The following is a 19,232-nucleotide window of genomic DNA, read 5'->3' on the forward strand; positions in this document are numbered from 1 at the left end:
CGACCAATAGGAAGAACGCATCGTATTTAAATGAAGCGGCGGCTGTTGGAAGCGACACTACAGTTTTGTACTACAACAAGCTGGCAACGAGGAGAGGACTAACGAAAAAGAAGGAAACACGAACAGCGTTTATTGAAACTCGGTGCCAGAAAGGTGGGTGAAACGTTTCGTTGTTCTTATTACTTTCTGCATAGTGTTCTTTTGAATTGCTTCAAGCTTGTAACCTGTCCGTTTAGTTATAAGTAACGTGAGCTAACACAAGCTAACGGTCATCTTGGTGTTGGTCAGCGGATAAATCAACGGACGTTTTAACTGACATATTTAGACTGGAACTATAAGTGTGATGCACCTAATCGATGTAAACGTGTATTTGGATAAATAAGGCGGCAGTTATCAACTTTTGCACTTTCAATAGGTAATTCTACATTCAGGTGTATCATGGCAACTTATAATTCACTTTATCAGAAAACTTTAAATGTTGCATAACTACCCTTAAACACTGAAGAAGCTGTCTGAGTGCTGTATTCAAGCATACTAATGGAGAATTCGGTGGGAGGAAAACCTGTGGAAAAACTACACTGCTAAAATACCTGTTTGAAGGACCTAGGTAACACTTTTTGATTTGAAACTTCATCAGTCTTCAAAAGCTACTATTCTGCGACTTTTGGAAACGTCCCTTTTTCAACATATCAAGTGACTGGCTGTTTACCAGGCTATTGCAGAGCTGAGTGACTGCTGATGAGGGAATTTGATTCGGGTGTGTTGAAGAGAACTTTACAAGTAAAAAGTTAATTTGCCGGCTATGGTATTTTTTAAGTCGGAGTTCTGAATGTTTTTAAGTGTCAAAGATTTGCAGTCAAGTATCTTGGTTTAAGAGAAATGTTCTGGACTAAAAAAGTAAGACATTAAATGGGTGTTTCAATTTGTAACTGGTAAGGATAAGTTTCCACCAAATAGAACTAGTTTCATATTGAACTCCAGGGGTTCAAGTGCTTGAATATCTTTAGTTGCTTGTGAACCATAGTAGATGAAACTTCAACTTTTTTTAAAGGGACTCATTAAAAGATAATGACTGAAAGATTAAATGTTTGGCCCCAGGATGTTTTCATTGGAGTAAAAATTGTTTCTAAGAGCCCTATTGCATATTTTTTCCAAGTAAACATTACTATTTGGGAGGGGGAAGCCTTTTCTGTGACCTTAAGCTCAGCTTTACACCTTGCTGCATTAACTTGGAGCTGTTCTTGCGGGAAGAACGTGTTGGCTGACAATCCTTGACCTTTTTAATCTTAAATAACCTTGTAGTTTTCTGCAGAAACTAATGCATAACTGTTTCCAGATACAATGGAGAGCATAATCTTTGCAGAGCAGGAAAATGCACAACTTCATGGATCTTCACAGAATTTGCGCCAGCGACTTAAATCTGTTCCAGGTATTCAACTTTTTTTTCTTTCTTTTTTTCTCCATCCCTCAACCCTTGGTTTGCAAGAATACACTAACTTTTGTTTCCACAACAAGAGAAGCTAAAGTCTCCTATGTTGGCCAAAACGATGGTCACACCGCTCTCATCTGGCCGCAAGGCTTTTGGTGTGGTGGGCAACAGGATTTCAACACCAGCCGTCAAAACGCAGGAGAAGAAACTCGTTAAGCCACAGGTTGGAGGTCTTACTTCAGTTTTTCTTTTCTTTAAATCAGTGTTTACGAGCTTGTTTTGTTCCCTCTAGGAAACTAAAGCGACGCCGGCTCCTCAGACCAAAGCGGAGGAATATCCAGAAGTTGAGCAGTTTATCCCTTATGACCCATTAGGTAAACCAATCAATACGCTGCCAAATAATTAGGAATTACTTTAACTTTACACTTCAGTTTTTTTTTTTAAAGTATTGCAGGCAAATGGCCCATCATTCTAGAGTTGTCGTCGTTTTATCTGAAGCACTTGACCGCAATGTTTTCTTGAATTGCTTTATTTCAGAGTTTCAGAGGTACAGTGTACCTGAAGATCTGATTCCTCTTAGCTGCATGGCTCTGTCTGGGTTGGCTTGCTTTCCACACAGACGCCCTGATCTGGATCAGGAAAGGATGGAAGAGCTCCCATACCTTTCCCCTGTAGAAATGCCAGAGTGTCCAGGTATGAACTTGGTGGTGGTGGATTTCTGCATCACTATTGACACATTTCAGATCAGTGGTCAAAATGTCTGACTCATAAACCTGCATTTCAGATGCTTTAGAGCAGGGGTGTCTAAAGCCGGCCCTCGAGGGCCGGCATCCTGCATGTTTTAGTTCTCTCCCTGGTTTAACGGACCTGGATTAAATGATGGCTCATTAGAAGACCTAAGAAGAACATTGGCTTGCTGAGAAGGTTGTCGTTACCACCAGGGAGAGAACTAAAACGTACAGGATGCCGACCCTCGAGGACCGACTTTAGAGACATTGACTGTTTGAAAACTCCTCTAATTAAAATGTTTAACCTTGCATTACTGTTTATAGTTTGATACTGAAATTTCTTAAGCCAGTTTTGTCACAGCACCTTAAAACGAGGTAACACAAACAAAATTTACAAAGTGTGAAACTGTACATTTCACAAAAAAATGTGAATCTTGTGGAAAAATTCAGTAAAACTTTTTAAATGGCTAATGGTGTTTTATTGGAGCATCCTCCAATAAAGGATGCTGTATAAATCCTTTAAAAAATAACCCCCAGCTTTTAAAAAAAACATTTAAGCCTATATTGAAGACTTGTTGTAGTAACAGCTGGTCATTGGTACAGTAGGTGGTGTAAATATAGAAAGTCACTTGATCAGGCAAGATGAAAGGTCACGCTTTGGCAGGAAATTGTTTTTCCTTTTACAGATGGTGGGGGAAAACTTGCACCATCTTGTGTTTAAAAACATGGTGGCTTATATTGCATGCATGATTAATCCTGTCTGGACTTTACGTGTTCTGCATTGAGCTTTCTAATAACATGCAGGTCACCGGACTAATCATTACAGCTTGTGACTGAGTTTTCTTCAAATCAGGAGAAAAATGCACAGTTGCAAAAACTGGCAAATTTACCAAAAATTTTAAATGACGGCACAATTATGCAGAATGTCCATCTATGTAACAGTTTTAAAGCTTTTAGTCAGTCTGCATTTATGGTGCCCAAGTTAACTCGGTAACCAAAATGAAAATAAAATGCATTTCTATTCTCAGACGGTGACTTGGTGAGGTAATTGTTGGGCTCAGATGTGTAATTTTGGACTCTATTTAAAAATAGGGTGGTATTATTTTAATGCATGCTTGTGTTTAAATTAATTATAGTCGTTGGCATATCATTAACCAAACTGTCCCTGTTTTCAGCTGACTTCACGGAGCTGACCGCGTTTCTTCAAACTATCGATGAGCTGACTGAACTTCCTTCGGAACCTGAGTTTTAACGCATTTATTAATGCTCTGTATTTTTTCTTTGAATAAAGTTGTTTTACCATGTTCTCATTGGCTACAGATTTTCTTTTTTTACTGTGAAAGTATCAGGGGAATAAACTGAGTGTTACTTCCTGCTTTAAAGTCCACCCTGGTCACATGTGAGGGATTCTTGCTATTGGGTTGTTGCATTAGAATGAACTTTGTCTCTGTTCCTCTTTACAAAGGAAAGCAGGATCTCCGGTTTTGTCTCTAAACTAAAAGTATGCATCTTTTCATCTTGATTTTTATAATTAAAACGGAGAAGGTGCCTTTATGAACAAACTTAAGTTTGGTACCAGGACAGGTGAGTTGATACTGGTGTGTTTGACACTAAATGGTCCCTAGAAAGGGGAAGTGTTTTTGAAAACAAAACTTCCTTATGGGTATTTTCTGCCCACTTTTTTAAATGCATTTTTTTTTTTTTTCTCGACGCAGGAAATGAGGGAAATTATTGGCGTTTATCAGAGACATCTTCAGGGTGTAGTCTAAAAGGAAGTAGCCTGGGAGCTGCAGAGTCAGGCAGGCAGGCAGGCGGTATGCATTGCAGCGGATCGGAACCAGCTGCCCCGGATCGGACTCCCAGACAGGGCTCCATTGTGGAGCGGCTGTCTCGGTATGGCATGCAGGTCATGCCCGGAGCCTCCCCGCGTAGGTCGAGGCTGCAGAGGCAGCAAGAAGTCACCGACGGCTCCGCGCCGGAGAAGGAGTCCGTTCTGCGTAGAAAGTACCTGAAGGAGCTTCTCCTGAGCCGGGCATCCAGCAGCGGAGTGGGGTACCAAGTTATATTTACTAAGCTTTTGAGAAAATGTGGTGCGCTGTACCAGTGATTTTAAGAAGTATCGCTATTCCGAGTAAAATTTCTGGATTCTCTATCCACTTAACATGTTTTAACCAGAAATTCACCAGATACAGACCTGCAGATTGTTGGTTTCAGACGTTTATACCAAAATTTCCACTTTCCTTTGTATTTATAATTTTTAAATGAAATGCATACAAAATTATCAAATACTTGTTTTAGTCGTAACTTATTGAAGGGCTACTTTTAACGTGAGTAAGAATATGTTGTAGTGCTACTCTATAGAGTACAAATTTTGGATACTCTGCCCACTGTGGGTTAACTTCACTGAATGGGAAAAACATGATTTTTATTGAAAGAAACTTAGAAAATTTTTTTGCCTGGTATATGAATTTTCATTTTCGTCCTTAAAATACCTAATTTCTACATAGCTTTCTATATTGGTATGTCCTATTCGTTTTTTTTTTCTAAATTTGTACTCGAGTAATTTCTTGGATGTTTTACTTGGTAGCGGTGCTACTTTTACTCCAGTATAATTTCTGGGTCGTCTGTGCAGCAGCGGGTTGCTGCAGAGCCTCTCCCCGGACCAGGAGGACTCGGACTGGGCTCTGTATCCCATGGAGCACGCCTGGATGCTCCTGGCGGTAGAGGGGAACTACGAAACCATCCTGGACTTCATCTCCGAGGACCCGCAGCTGCTGACCCGGCGGGACTTCATCAGCGGATACTCGGTGCTGCATTGGCTGGCCAAGCGGGGACAGGACGAGATCCTGCTGAAGCTGCTGCGGTTCGCGGAGCGTGCGGGCTTTGCGGTGAATGTGAACCTGCGGGGCAGCGGCGGGCTGACCCCGCTGCACGTCGCCAGCATGCAGGGCCAGTTCGCGGTCATCAAGCTGCTGGTCGGGGCTTTCGGCGCCAACGTGGACGCGATGGACTACAACGGGAAGCGGCCGTGGCAGTACCTGCGGGAGGACGCCCCGGTGGAGATGAAGGAGCTGCTGGGCACCTGGGACGAGGAGCACAGCTGCGGCTGTGCGCAAAACTTCAACAAGAACGTCAACAACAACTGCGCTGGCGCAGTGAGCGCGGCCGCGTGCGATGAGGCGGATGGCGAAGAAACTGAAGAAGTGAGTTACTTTGACAGAGCCAAGAGAAGCAGCTGGAGGTTCGAGTCTCTAAGGAAGCTGAAATCCTCCTTTTCATTTGTTAGAAGCAAAACTTGAGATTATGGCGTACTTTAAAGGGGCAGTGTTCTGTAAAATCAACCTATTTTAAGGTTTACATCATATTATGTTACTCCCTCATCAAAAGCATACCTGGAGTGTTTCCTTCGATCTCCATGGCAACCACTCAAGCTGTGGAAAACACCTGGGTGGACCTAGCCCCGCCTTTGAGATGCAGCTCCACCTCATTTCCAAGTGTCTTTCTCCCAGAGAAAGCCTCTTTCAGTCGGCTCCTTCTGACTAGCCAGCAGCAATTAGCAACCACCTGGTAGAACTTATCTGCTGAGCTCGTTATATGAGCTACTTCTCAAAGCAACGGAAAAATTTTGTTAAAGGGGCAGTATGATGTAAAATCAATTCTGAGCTTTATTTCATGTTGTTCCCTTATCAAAAAGATAACTGGAGTGTTGCTTTGATCCTTTAATCTCCATGGCAACCATTTAGCTACTCAAAACGCCTGGTTGGACTTAGCTCCGCCTTTGAGGACGTAGCTCCCCTTTAGAGCTGCAGGTTCCAAGCTTCCACCTCACAGAGTAGCTCTACTCACCCACCACTCCCTCACGCAACTCCTTCAGACTAGCCAGCAGCAATTAGCAAACACCTGGTAGAACTCGTTATATGAGCTACTTCTCAGTGTGATGCTGGTAAAAATGTTGTTAGAGGGTTAGTAGAGGAGCCATGTGGTGAGGACTTCCTGAGAGTTTTCTTTAAAGAGACAGAGGCCCAATTTCAAGACTTTATATTACAAGTCAAATAACTTGTCATTTGATTTATACATGATTTTTATAATTGAACATAAGGCCATTATCAAAGAATAATGCCACTATGTGCCTGGGAAATACATAATATTGCCCCTTTAAAATATGTAAACATGTATGTTTTGGTAATTGCATCTCTTCAGAATACCTTTTGGTGAAGTTTTTGTTTTTCCTTTAGCTTATAGAAAAAAACAAGTTTTAAATTTCTACCAATCCATTGTGTTTATAAACAAAAATCAAATGCATGTTTCTAATTACTGTCCGATTAGAAAATCCAATTACCAAATCTAGCACGATGTGTACAGTCAACTAAAATTCACATTACGGATCTGCTTTTACAGTAAGTTAAAGGTGCTGTGAGTTTGCTTCTAATTGTCCTTAAAATGTAAAGAAATATCTACAAACTTGCATGTTGGAACAATTTCACAATTTCCCTGCTGCTTTCTCAAACACTTTAAAAAAAAAAGTGTGACAGACTTGCTCAATGACATTTCTTGGTCATGCCATTTAAAATCAGCAGGTTTCATCAAAACAAAAACAGGAAACGCTTGTAAACGTCCAAATGGATCTACTGGGTTTCTGTTCCTCCACACTGAGCACTAACACTTTTTATCTGCTGCTAAATTAAGCAAATTGAATAACTGCTGTTGTGTCTAATTTTAAATAAATGCAAACTTTAAAGAAATAGCAACTTTTTTTATGGGTCTAAGTGTTAAGTTTATACTTTAAACAAAAAACAAAATCTTACCAAGTATTTTTGGCCGAGTTTCTGGTGCAAATATATTGGTACACTTGAAATAAGACTTAACAGCTTACAAAAAGGAGCTTGTCTTAAAGAAAAATACTCGATTATTTCACTGTTTTAAGTGAATTAATCTGCCAATGGAACTTGAACTTTATCAATAAGAAATTAGACTTAAACTAAGATCTAATCTCTTGCTAATAAGTTAGGTTCTCTTATTTCCAAAATACCAAGATATTCGTGCTATAAATAACTCCACTAACATTTAGTTTAAGTCGCTGCCATGTTGGGTTTCACCTTCCAAGTCCAAATATGTAATGAAAGATTGATTCAAATGGGAATGTATTTAAGAACATTGACACTACAAAAGCTGCATCATGCAGTCAGTTACCTACAAAATATATTTTAAATTATCTTTATCACAATACTGCCACAAAATACCAGTTTTTAGTCCATATCACCCACCTTTAAATGCATCTATTTAATAACCTCTTGCTCTGTCACTTGGAATCATTTTCCCTGCAAACTAACTTCTGATATGGTTAAGACAAAAAAAAACAAAAAAACATCTGCATTTCAAATCTGACTTTTTATTGTCAAACACGAAGAAAGCCAGAGTATCTGTACAAAACGAACTCTGCTCCAGATGACGCAGCTCCCTCCAGACATCTGGAGGTCGGGACAAAGGGCCTCCATGTTTACAGGCCGAGCTTCGTCCTCCTCCAGTGTCTCCTCTTGGAGTTGTACCTGAAAACAAGACGGAGGAAAAGTTCAGTTGAATGTTTAAACGTTCCTAGTGCTGCTTCAACTCCCCGTAACATCATTATGATGTTATGAGAACATTATTAAAACATTAATTATTTGTCCTGCAGCTGCAGTTTCCTCATCACCAGAGCGGTGAGGAAGAGGAGGAGGAGCGCAGCAGGAGGAAGATGCTCTCAGCAGGGTTAATGACAGCACTCTACTGGTGATGAGCGCTGCATTTGCAGACCTGCTTTAAATTATAGACTCCATGTTTTCCTTCTATCCATTAGTCTGTCAGGTATCGCTGAAACTTTAAATAAATCATGAAAACAGAAATGGAGACCAAAATTAAGACTAATGGTCAGCAAATGAGCAACATTGACTTTTTTTTTAACCATTATAAAATAATTTGAGGTAAACGCGAATCAAATAAGGACAACATGCATTCAGTGTTGCCAGATTGGGAGAGTTTCTACACAATTGGGCTCATTTTGAACATTAAGCTGAAGGGGGGGGGGGAGCTTTTGGGAGTATTGTTAAATTTTATGCTGCTTTTAATAGGTTTTAAAGTGTTCAGAATACATTTTTTAAATATCGCATGTGGCAGAAAAGTACAAAACGTTTAGTAAAATACTGCATTATTGAACTTTTCATTACCCAGAATCTGTTGAATGTGACATAATCAATGATCATAATGGTCATTGGTTAATCGAGAGTAACTATGTGGTATTGTTGTAAAACAAATTACTATTTAAAAGGTCACAGACCCATGAAAACACAAGTCTCATTGTGTTCAAAGTCGAGTCCCAATTGGATCGGGCTCGGGTCAGAATCTAATCTGATGCTCGCAACATGAATGATGTCAGAGGTTGAGATTTGGGCTGTTTTTTCTTTTGGAGTTTGGTCGGGTTTTACGTTGTCTTTTGGGATGGAAGCTGTCAGATCTGGAAACCCCGCACACATTAATCATCAGGTGAGCCGAGTGATAACTGGACTCCAGAAAGATTTATTAGGTTTTCACTTTTGAGAGATGCTAACCGACCAGATGTCGCTGGAGCGAGTTGTTTGACTGAAACAATAGGTCAGTTCTTCACATAGATTGCTGAACTTAGGTGTGTAAGCAAAGTGAATTTGATCAACTCTTTATGCAGTTTGAGTAACTTTTAGAAAAAATAAAAATAATGTCATTGCCATTCAATGTTTGTACAAATCTGCAACCAAAACCCAACTTTGCAGCTTTGTAGGAATATGAAAAAAAGATAAAAAATAAAAAAATCAAGTTATGCATACAAACTCTTCAGCAAATGAATTGTATTTGTACTTTCACTTTGCCTCTGGTAAATAGAAATGTTATTTATATTCTGCCAAATGTGATTGAGATATTGTACCCAAACAAGTCAGCATTTTGTTAAGTTACGACACTATATCAACATAATCGACATGTAAATTCGAATGAAGTCAAAGTAACTACCAAACAAACTTTAATATAAATTCATTTTCACAGTCAAAACTATCTTGGCGCTGCAGTTTAAGCTGATATCTTCCTTATCTCTGCTCTTACAGGAACAGAAAATCAGCCAAGAAAAATAACTGCAGCTCTTGGATTGGCTCCTGCCTTTTAAATGATAGCCAATCGCATGCAACACAGCAAGGCATGCAGATAAATTCAGCTTAAATTTCTTTTTAAATATTTCTCATAAGCTCTATCAAAAATACTAGAAATAAATTTATGTAAAGAGTATGCTACTTAATCCGACACTGATAGTTATACATTGAAAAGTTCTCATTTCATGGGTTCCTGTGATGACTGTAAACATTTATGTCCACATTGCTGTAGTGAGCAACTTTTACACAGGCACAAGAATATTTAACATCTATTAAAGCTGTTTGTGTAGATTATTTTCAGGTTGGTACACCATTAAAAACTCAATTTACGCTGCTTTAAGCAGAGTATTTTACCTTCAAATACTAGATCTAGTCACATTAGACAGTGCTGTAGATCAACAGTGTCCAAAGTGGATCCTTGAGGGCCGGCATCCTGCACGTTTTAGTTCTCTCTGGTGGTAGTAACCTGTTCAGCATGTCAATGTTCATCTTAGGCCTTTTAACGAGCCATCATTTAATCCAGGTGTGTTGAACCAGGGAGAGAATAAAACATGCAGGATGCTAAACCCTCGAGGACCGACTTTGGACACCCCTGCTGTAGATTAAACAACAATCCCTTTAGCTCTTTTAGAGTAGAGTTTGTTTATAAAGCTGCAGCATCAGAAACATAAGAACTCACCTGATCTTGTTGCCAGTTTTCATTCTGATCCACTGAGGAATCGGCCGGTTCTGTTTCTGCTTCTTGGCCAGAAAGCGCTTAATCCTGAAAGTCTTGTGGGACGACTGGAAATGTAACAGAACCCAGTCAGTGACAGGTTTGTATCTAAAGTTTGTATTTCACGTCCTTATGATGAATACGCTTCACATCACCCAGAGAAAGTTCGGAGCTAGCATACCTAGCACCGTATCTCGGTATATTTAACCATCTTATCCAAGTATTTTTCCTCAACATACGGAGACTTTCTTTACCAGTACAATATACATTGTTCATTTCGAGTAACAGTTCTGGATTAAAAGCTTTGTAAAGATGGATGTTTAATGATTTTATAGTTACCATTTTCTCCACAATCCTTTCCCCACTATGGCGGTGGTCGAAGAGAAAGAAGGACGTGACGTAAGCAACTTTAAGCAGTGGGCCTCCTCGAAGCAGCGACACCAATCGGCCACTGGAGGAAATGCAGGCGGTTTTTATGGCAATTCATAACTTTCACTACAAATGACAAAAATCTGACCGTTTTCAAAATGAAAAGGCAATTCATAAATGTTGACTATTGCATTTTTTATACTAATAGTCTTAAAAATATATTTCGGTGATGTTTTTTTCCTTTTTAATGTAAAAGTTTCTTGATTTTCTTTTCTTTAAATCCTAAAAACAAGAACATAATTTTCTTTCATTAAAAGAAATGGAAAGCAAAAAATGTATGACAGGCTATTTTGTTTTGGGTAAACCCTGGACAAGTCACCTATCCTCCACGTGTACCATTTTATTTTCAAAACAAATTATAGCATGACGGATTGGTCCATAGAACGTTTTTACTCATTTTTTTATGCATCTCCACATAAGATAGGTTTCTTGATCAAATGTATTTCTTATCAAGAATGTTTTGATTCACTTTTAGCTTCTCAAATGCAAAAAAGTAGTTTATTTAAAGAGTAGATATTCTTAATCACTTGATATTAAAAATGTATATGTTGTTGAGTAATCAAGACATTAAACAGTTTTGTCCTTAAATTATTTCAGAATATATTTTTCTTAATATTCGTGCTTAGAAAATCAAAAGTTGAGATGGAAAACGGTGCAAAGGAAAAACAGAGACAGACTTCAGCAAGTATTTTTATTTCTAGGCAGAGATTGTGTAATTTTGTTAGTACCAGCAAGTATTTGCTCCGATGTTTAACTCAGTTCACAAAAATTAATGTTTAAGTTGATTCTGAGTTAGAAAAGTGGGGGAAGGCTACATGTTGATCCCTCTGACTAAGAAGTCTTCATGCAGGCATAGATGTCACATGGCAGTATGGTCACAAATGGCTTCCTCCTCCTTTGTAAAATACATCAGTTGCATAAAAATCCCAGAGCAAAAAATAGCAGGTTATATTATTTAGCACAAACCACAGTGCGTCCAAAAAGTTCACACACCCATGTTATAACGCAGGCCAGAATAAACCTTTTCCAAACTTTTTCCATCCTTAATGTAACATATATCAATTCAAAAGAAAAACCTGAGGATGAACTAAAACTATGTTGAATCTTCATCTGACAACAATTACAGTAAATCTGATTAATCTCCAAAATGTTCAGCCTCCAAAAACCTCCAGGAAAAATGCCACGATTTAAAAGTGTCTATTTGGCACAAAACAACTCAGTACATCACCAAAAAGAACGCCATACCTACGGTGAAACATGGTGGTGGCAGCATCAGGATGTGGGATTACAGTTTTGCTAAAGCAGATTAAATTATTAACGGACCCAAACTGCAGTAAATTCTGGCACAAAACCTTCAAATATCAGCTCGACAGCTGGAAAGGGATTTTATTTACCAACATTACAGTCGAGGCATCCGACCAGATGAACAAAAAATACTTTAGGGTGTGAAAATGTGAGCTTTGGAACGGCGTAATTAAAGGCCAGAATTAAATCTGACATCTTTATGGTCATCTGAAGAGAGTTGTGGAGATTTGGAGGCAGAGAACCCAAATGAGCCAAGTCAAGATGTGGAAGGAGGATAAACTCTATAAAAAACATAAAAGGAAGGCTGAAAATAAATCAGATGTTTCAACAAAGTACCGAGTTTAAAGCTGCAGTAACTTTTATGAAATTTTTTTTTAATATATATATATATATTTGTTAAAATTGTCTTCATGTTGTGATAGTTTGTCATGAGACTGATAATCTGTGAAAAGATCAATTTCCTTCACCTCCTCTGAACTACTATGGCCATCTGAAGAAATTCAACAGTTTTGACAAAAATCAACCAATCACAGCCAGGAGGAAGGTCTTGGCGCTGTCAGTCACCCTCAGGTACACGCTGCTAAATGTGATCAAGGTGGGGAAACGACTCAAAGTTACAGTAACACAATTTATCCACCATTATTGGTGGCCATGCTAATTAGCCTTAGCATTCATGACTGATTGACAGCACTAAGACCCGCCCCCTGGCTCTGATTGGTTGTTTCTAGTTAGCACTGGGAGAAGGCAAAGGAGCTCAAATTTCATAGATTATCTGTAGCACACCAAATTACCACGACATGGTGACAGTTTCAACAAATACATAAAAAAAAGTATTGTTGATAGAAGTTATTGCTGCAGCTTTAATGGTTATTTGAGCTTTTATATGTTGCACAGACTAGATTAGTATGACTGCTGTTGCACTATACAGGAAATATGTCACGTTAAAGTTAAAAATATTGTCATAACAACCTGTAATTTCTCTCTGGGTGTGTGGACTTCTGGGAACCACTATAGTTTCTGCACATCAGTGGATTTTCTGTCTCTGCGTAGAGTGGGGTACAGTGTGTGAAAGTTAAGATCTAAAGCCTAGCGCTGACAGAAGAGATAATTTTTGCACATTCTGATCTAAATGAACGAGATAACAGATGTTTGCGGTGAAACGTTTTCCCTCAGGAACAACATTAACGACGTAAGGGCACTTTGAGATCTCATGGTCCCAGGGAAGCTTCGGCGTTACCCTCTGCGCCCTGCAGCTGCACTCTTACAAACCGTTGCCTCTCAGAACCAAAAAAAAACCCAAACAGGGTCTCAATGAGGCTCTGAGAGGCTCAAATCCCTGCCTCCACTGGGACTGGAGCCGCTGCAGCCCACTCGCCGTGTTAGCGCTGCGTGCCAACGCTGCAGCGCCACGCTGAGCCTCGCAGGCCTTTTCACCAAACTTAAAAAGCCCCAGAACCAGAAACCCGCTCAGTCTTCCCCTCTGTCGGCCGCCTTCTTGTTGTCGGCGTCGGGTTTCCTGTCAGCGGAGCCGGAGTCGGCGCCGCCTCCGGTGGTGCGGTTGCGGCTCCGGGTCCCCGGCTGGTACAGCTGAATGGCGGGCCGGTCCTGACACAGAGAAACAGAAAAGCTTCATCACAAACTGCTGCCGGGCTGTTAAAATCTGAGCAGCTTTTCACAACATTTGTCGGGTTTTCAGAAAATATTCGGAGGGAAATAGTTTCAAAATGTTCGTCATTGTGTTGCAATAATCAATTAATGAATTAAATGGCAAGATAAATTAAAATATAAATGCAATAATTTCCATTCTGGTGAAGAATATTTGTTTACAAGGACTTCCTAATCCATTTTATTTGTCGTTTTGTTTATTTATTTTTGGATATTTAAAATGTCTTCCAGTTCCACTGTTAAATGTTCATTAGAATTTAAAGTTTATTGATCTCTGATAATTTGTTCTTGCATTATATTACCTGAAAATTGTCTCAAAACAACAATATTATCGTTTATCATAATAACTTCCGGGACAATTTATCATCTAGTAAAGTTAGTTATCATAACAGATCCTATTTTACGTTGCGTTTTGGCTGGAAGCCTTCAGATCTGGCAACCCTAAAGACAAAACATGGCGCTCTGAAACCCAGCCGCTCCTACCTTATTACGGACTCTCTCTCTTTTACTGCTCTCCTCCTTCCTGTTCTCTCTGGCCGGTTTCTCTGTCTTCTCGGCGTCTGCAGAGTTCTCGCTCCTCCTCTTCTCCATCGCCTTCTCCTTTCTGATCTCCTCCTCTCGTTTTCTGGACGTGTTCTCTCCGTCCTGCTGCTCCCGCCGTCTCCGCCGCTCCTCGTCCTGCCGTCGGATGCGCTCCTTCTCCCTCAGCCGTCGCTCCCTCTCCTTCTCACGGTCCAAGTCGCGCTCCCTGAACTCCTTCCGCCCGTCTTCGTTCCCTCTGCCAAGTAAAAAAACAAAACAAAACAACCACTTCCTGTTTTAGTTGCTGCAGTTTGAATTGGCGACGTTCCGATAACACAGATTTCCTTTCCGATCCAATACTGAGTAAAATTGAAGCTGGGATTAGCAATACCGATACCGATACCGATCCGATGCTTTGTGCAAAAACAAGTGTTGCAATTCAAATCTTGGCTTCATAAAAAGAAAATGTACTCCAACGTTTTGATTTTAAGATCATAAGTTCATTCAAATAACAGCTTCATTTACTAAAGCTGGGTTATTTTAACAACAGCAGAAAATCATACAAAATGTTTGAAAATGGTGTTACAAACTACAAATAAAAATAAAATTAGTAAAGTAGCAATCCTACTGAAATCATTTTTAGGTACTACTACAAAATAAAAGCTGAAAATCTCCACTTCTTTTACGATCTGCCACTGGGCATTAAGAAAAAGTAGCTCCCTTCAGCCCATCTGAAGGGAGCTACTTAGGCAACATCTCAGTAATTTAGTTACTTTCTGACGTATCCTGTCCAGATACAGCATCTCAAATGACTGAAGTATTGATACTTGGATTTGGGAATTGATCTTAAAGCTTACAGGTATCAGAAGGTATCAATCCGCACATCACCAGTTTGAACTCAGCGAATTCAGAGAAATGAGTGAAGACACTGACTTTCTTTCTCGCTCCTCCTTGCTGTCAAAGTTTGGCCTCCTCCTGTGGTCAGCGCCGCCTGACGCTCTGTCCTCTCTGTGCGGCTTCTCTGGTTTCTTGAACTTCTCTTTGGGTTTCTCAGAATCGCCGTCATCACTTTTGTCTGGCTTCTTCAAGAGCTGAAAGTTAAATGAAGTATAAGACACCCTGGAAATGACACCGATTTAGAAACGGCTCTGGCGTTATGCAACACAAACCTTAATTTTTGGTTCCTCTTTAGTATGGTCCTTGTCTTTGTTCTCCGAAGGTTTCTCCAGTCTCTTCATCTTCTCCGCCTCCTTCCTCTTCCTCCGCTCCTCCTCCCTCCATTTGCGGCGCTCTTCGTCACGCAGACGCTTCCGCTCAAGCTCTCTCCTCTTTCTCTCCTCCTTCTTCTCCTCCCTCAGTCTCTGAACAGCAAGACATTAAGTCAGGTGTTAACAAACCTAAACAAAATAACTTCTTCTAGCACGGATGGACCATTTTTTACTTATTTCTTATCGACCACAACGGCTCATCGGTTGATTTTTTTTTAGTTGATCCAATGAAATCTCTGTAAAAGATACATTTCTTTGACAAACACTTTCAGTTTTATTTATTCAGTCAGTCATGTAATCATGTGTTATCCATATCAGGGCGATGAGAGCTTTGGGTTTTCATTAGAGTTTAGTTTTATTTCGTTGTGACTTTTTGTCTAATTAATTAGTTTTTGGAGTGTGTTTGCCAGTTTTTATTAGTTGATGTCAGTTAAATATCGTTTAGTTTCAGTTTAGTTTTTATTAGTTGTAGTTGGTTCATCTTTAGTGCAGAATTCATAAAGGTCAAAGTATTGTATTCTGAGTATGTTGCATCGATTGGGTAATGAATACTCAACAGAAAATTACTGTTTTTCAATTATTGTTGAACAGCTGTTGCTGTTTTCCAGAGTAGCGAATCATAAACACAAAAATGAAGGATGTTTTATCGATAATTTCAGGATGTTTTAATTACCTGTAAAAACATATAATATAGTTACAGTTAGTTACAGTTTTCCCCATTAAGTACCTTTATTTATTTATTTATTTATTTATTTATTTAAGGCAGCAGAAATGTTTTCTGAATTTCAGTTTTGGTTATACTTCGAAACAGAGCAACAATTTAAACAACTTGACTGAAAAGATGCAGGCAGAAGATCAAGGTTTTTCCCACACATCAAATTAAATTAAATTATTATTAAATTATTACACCTTCATAAATCATTACAGTATATATAAAACCTGAAACACATCATTTAAAAAGCATTTAACAGACGCATAAAGAAAAATGAAAATCCAAAAACAAAACAGATATAACACAATTTGAAGTTATTTACTGGTAACCATTAAATATTTTCCTTCTTGTTAATTTTTTTAAAATCCACTTTTCATAATTTAACTCCAACAACAGTCAAAGATTTTCTTTATTTATCTCTCTTTTAGCCTGTTTTGTAAATTTACAAACATGTCATAAATCATATTTGGATTCACAAAATGTATAAAAAATCTTCACACCCAACTGGCAATAAACTTAAATTAGCTCCAAACATCAATTACATTATTTTGTAATAAACCAAATTATGAAGTTTCATGACAGCAGATCTAATAAACAGTGGATTTGTTCAGTTTTATTAAAGTCTATTAGTATTAAATTTGTTTAAAATAATTACTCTCTTCCTTGTTGGCTGCTGCTTTTTATTTTAACTTTTTGAAGAAACAACATGTTATATAAATAATCAGGACAGTCTGGATTTATGTTTCATATTTATTAAATATTAGCTTTTTTTCTGCTTAATAAATACATTAATGATTTGGAAACTATATTTAGCTCATCTTTGTTTGTTATTAAAATGTATTTGATGATCTGAAACATATTTTCAGAGCACTGTGTTAAGTTTACCTGCTTATTCTTCAGGAAGTCCAGAAGAGGAGTTGTTCTTTTGGCTAGAAAGAGAAAAATCCTCTTAAATTATTTTATTTTTTAATGAGCTGCTGCCATATTTACAGTGAAGCAGAGAATGTAAACAAACCTTCAAGTTCCTTCGATCTTGCCTCGATCTCCTCCAGCAGAGTCTCGGGTGTGGACGTCAGCTTCTCTTCATCTCCATTGTAATATTCAAGAAACCTTTTATAGTCGGGATCTAAAAGGAAATTTAAATAATAAAAATAAGCACAACCACAGAAAAAAATCAGGAGGTAAGAAAAGAAAATAACTCTTGAAAGGTAAATGTAAAAAATGAGTGGCATCATCAGGTTATAATGTTTCTATAATAACCATTATTTGCTATTTCTGTGCAAACTGTTTGGGAGTTCTGCCAGGAAAATATGTTTTCTGTCCGACCATCACAAACGTAAATTTACTGAGACTTTAACTGTGTTTTTGAAGGTGTTTGGCAACAAGTTGGCCTCGTGATGGTCTGGTGAGAAACGAAGGATGCTTATGTGAAAGACCGTTTCATACCTGCTGTAAAGTAAGGTGGAGGATTTGTCATGCTGTGGGACTCTTAAAATCAGACTCTTCAAAATAAAAGATTTGACAGAAAACTATTTTTGGCTGATTCTTTGGAGAAGTAAAAACAGAAATTTTTAAACTATTTTCACACATTTACAAGAAACAAATTGGGATAATCTCAGATGATGAATTTACAGAATGTTTATTTTTCTACAATTTTTCATGATTAAAGGGATAAATGTACAATATTGAAACCAGGATATTCAAAGTCAGACATTTCTAAGAAAAGAACTCCTGAATTTATTAGAAAAGTCTCAGAAATTACAAAAGAAAATGTCAAATATCTCATAAAATTGAGGTGGCAAAGGTAGAGGGTGACTATGTGGATATTTTCCAAAACATAAGCGTTACATCAGAGCTCTTATCCAGTATCAGACTGTAATTTCTTTTTAGCAAATCTACAACTTTTCAAAACCAGAGATGTAGAAATCACGTCTAAATTTTTTTTCCTTGTAGCTTTTTTCCCTTTTCTTTTATCCACAGTGGCCCAAATACTCCATCACAGATTTAATCTTACATTTTTATAAATGTGTTTAAAATTGTGTTCCAACTAAAACACTAAATATAACATTACATAGTCTGGACATTGGAATTGGTTGTTTTTAACTTTCTATCTTAGTTGCAAAAAGCTTTTAAGACTGTAGTTATGATATATACACGATTATGGCTAAAAGGTCAGAAAGTGTCAAAACTATTCAAACTTTGCTGCAACTGGAATCACTGAAATGTTATTTGCCTTTTGTCTGTTTTTCTGTAACATTTAAATGTTTATATGTGAAGCCCAGGGTTAATTTAAAGAGGAAAGAATCTGATCACAATAAATTGTGGTGCTCCTAAGCCTGGGTAAATTAAATTTGTATATTAGTTAACAGATCAGATTAGAAACGTGTAAAAATTTCACCTTCAGCAATTGTTCCACATTTTGAGTCCTTCTTCTTATTTCTTTTCTTGGCGGTTTTCTGGAAAGGTGCGAACTCCACAATGGCAGGATACTCCTGTCCTATTAAAAAACACATACAGACAAAAATGACGCATACCCTCCACTCTTTGGTAAACTTTCTCAACTAATTTTTCCCAGTGTTACCTCTGTTATCTATGAACACATATCCATCAAATCGATCCCTGAAGAGAACGATGTCCTCCTGATTTTTGAAACTGATGTAAGCCCTTGCGAAGAGATGTGGGAAAAGGCTGAGAAAAGCAAAGTTGTTTAGTAAAATAAACAAGTCATTATACATTTTTATGACCAGAGAAGGCTTTTCCAGGAGGAAGTACCTGGTGTCGTTGGAGAAAAACTCCATGTAGTCCACTTCTGGAAGAGGTTGCAGCTGCTCCTCCAGCTCCTCTTTAGTCAAACTCGGAGGTAATCTTCTGATCACAATCTACAACATTTTAGTTTGAATGCAACTGATCATGAACTTCATAATTAAACATAAACTGCTGTAGAGTAGAACTTATTATCCTATTTAAAATGTTCACATTTTATCCAGATATAAAAACACAACATGATAAACATCACAGTGCTATTTTTTTTAAACTATTCAAGCGCTAAACCGACTGCTTGTAGCAACAATAGCTCTGTTAGCAACTTCTACCTTTGTCATGGCCTCCTTCTTCTCCTTACACTTCTCCGTCTTCTCTCCATCTTCACATTTTATTTCCACTCTTTTCTCTTTCGGTCGAGTGTTTTCTTTGTCTTCCTTCATAGTTGAAAGGTTACAGTGTTTATTTTCATTTCAGCCAACAGACTTGTTTACTTTTTTCCAAGTTAGCCAGCCTGTAGCAACCGACCTGACCAACTTCCTCTCTAACGG

General features: G+C 38.3%; 4 protein-coding genes across 4 annotated transcripts; 2 read left to right on the top strand and 2 right to left on the bottom strand.

The window, feature by feature from the left end:
- On the top strand, window positions 1-3,463 carry pttg1 (PTTG1 regulator of sister chromatid separation, securin). The gene is made up of 6 exons (XM_008420619.3): window positions 1-153; window positions 1,337-1,429; window positions 1,516-1,652; window positions 1,722-1,803; window positions 1,967-2,122; window positions 3,333-3,463. Exons 2-6 carry the CDS (start codon window positions 1,342-1,344, stop codon window positions 3,407-3,409), a joined length of 540 nt encoding a protein of 179 aa, XP_008418841.1. The 5' UTR covers window positions 1-153; window positions 1,337-1,341; the 3' UTR covers window positions 3,410-3,463.
- A 9-nt stretch (window positions 3,464-3,472) lies between these two features.
- On the top strand, window positions 3,473-6,909 carry sowahd (sosondowah ankyrin repeat domain family d). The gene is made up of 3 exons (XM_008420614.3): window positions 3,473-3,741; window positions 3,873-4,209; window positions 4,790-6,909. The coding sequence occupies exons 1-3, from the start codon at window positions 3,711-3,713 to the stop codon at window positions 5,454-5,456; spliced, it is 1,035 nt and encodes a 344-aa protein (XP_008418836.1). The 5' UTR covers window positions 3,473-3,710; the 3' UTR covers window positions 5,457-6,909.
- Window positions 6,910-7,526: 617 nt separating this feature from the next.
- rpl39 (ribosomal protein L39) lies at window positions 7,527-10,463 on the bottom strand. The gene is made up of 3 exons (XM_008420612.2): window positions 10,360-10,463; window positions 9,985-10,088; window positions 7,527-7,703 (listed from the first exon to the last, which is right to left on the bottom strand). Exons 1-3 carry the CDS (start codon window positions 10,360-10,362, stop codon window positions 7,655-7,657), a joined length of 156 nt encoding a protein of 51 aa, XP_008418834.1. The 5' UTR covers window positions 10,363-10,463; the 3' UTR covers window positions 7,527-7,654.
- A 663-nt stretch (window positions 10,464-11,126) lies between these two features.
- Window positions 11,127-19,227, bottom strand: upf3b (UPF3B regulator of nonsense mediated mRNA decay). The gene is made up of 10 exons (XM_008420620.3): window positions 19,014-19,227; window positions 18,694-18,800; window positions 18,503-18,609; window positions 18,320-18,418; window positions 16,937-17,047; window positions 16,807-16,850; window positions 15,111-15,302; window positions 14,875-15,032; window positions 13,903-14,197; window positions 11,127-13,359 (listed from the first exon to the last, which is right to left on the bottom strand). Exons 1-10 carry the CDS (start codon window positions 19,122-19,124, stop codon window positions 13,222-13,224), a joined length of 1,362 nt encoding a protein of 453 aa, XP_008418842.1. The 5' UTR covers window positions 19,125-19,227; the 3' UTR covers window positions 11,127-13,221.
- Window positions 19,228-19,232: the final 5 nt, after the last annotated feature.

Source organism: Poecilia reticulata, chromosome 10, assembly GCF_904066995.2.
Source record: "Poecilia reticulata chromosome 10, P_reticulata-male-v2, whole genome shotgun sequence".
Taxonomy (NCBI): Eukaryota; Metazoa; Chordata; class Actinopteri; order Cyprinodontiformes; family Poeciliidae; genus Poecilia; species Poecilia reticulata.

Excerpts from the sequence above, each read along its gene's own strand:
- pttg1 (XM_008420619.3), top strand. The coding sequence starts at position 1,342 with ATGGAGAGCATAATCTTTGCAGAGCAGGAAAATGCACAACTTCATGGA. Across the intron at positions 1,430-1,515 it reads GCGACTTAAATCTGTTCCAG|AGAAGCTAAAGTCTCCTATG; the intron begins GTATTCAACTTT and ends TTCCACAACAAG. Across the intron at positions 1,804-1,966 it reads TATCCCTTATGACCCATTAG|AGTTTCAGAGGTACAGTGTA; the intron begins GTAAACCAATCA and ends GCTTTATTTCAG.
- sowahd (XM_008420614.3), top strand. The coding sequence starts at position 3,711 with ATGAACAAACTTAAGTTTGGTACCAGGACAG. Across the intron at positions 3,742-3,872 it reads TAAGTTTGGTACCAGGACAG|GAAATGAGGGAAATTATTGG; the intron begins GTGAGTTGATAC and ends TTCTCGACGCAG. Across the intron at positions 4,210-4,789 it reads GCATCCAGCAGCGGAGTGGG|CAGCGGGTTGCTGCAGAGCC; the intron begins GTACCAAGTTAT and ends TCGTCTGTGCAG.
- rpl39 (XM_008420612.2), bottom strand. Across the intron at positions 7,704-9,984 it reads AAAACTGGCAACAAGATCAG|GTACAACTCCAAGAGGAGAC; the intron begins GTGAGTTCTTAT and ends TCTTGTTTTCAG.
- upf3b (XM_008420620.3), bottom strand. The coding sequence starts at position 19,124 with ATGAAGGAAGACAAAGAAAACACTCGACCGAAAGAGAAAAGAGTGGAA. Across the intron at positions 18,610-18,693 it reads TTTTTCTCCAACGACACCAG|CCTTTTCCCACATCTCTTCG; the intron begins GTACTTCCTCCT and ends TGCTTTTCTCAG. Across the intron at positions 16,851-16,936 it reads AAGATCGAAGGAACTTGAAG|CCAAAAGAACAACTCCTCTT; the intron begins GTTTGTTTACAT and ends TTCTCTTTCTAG.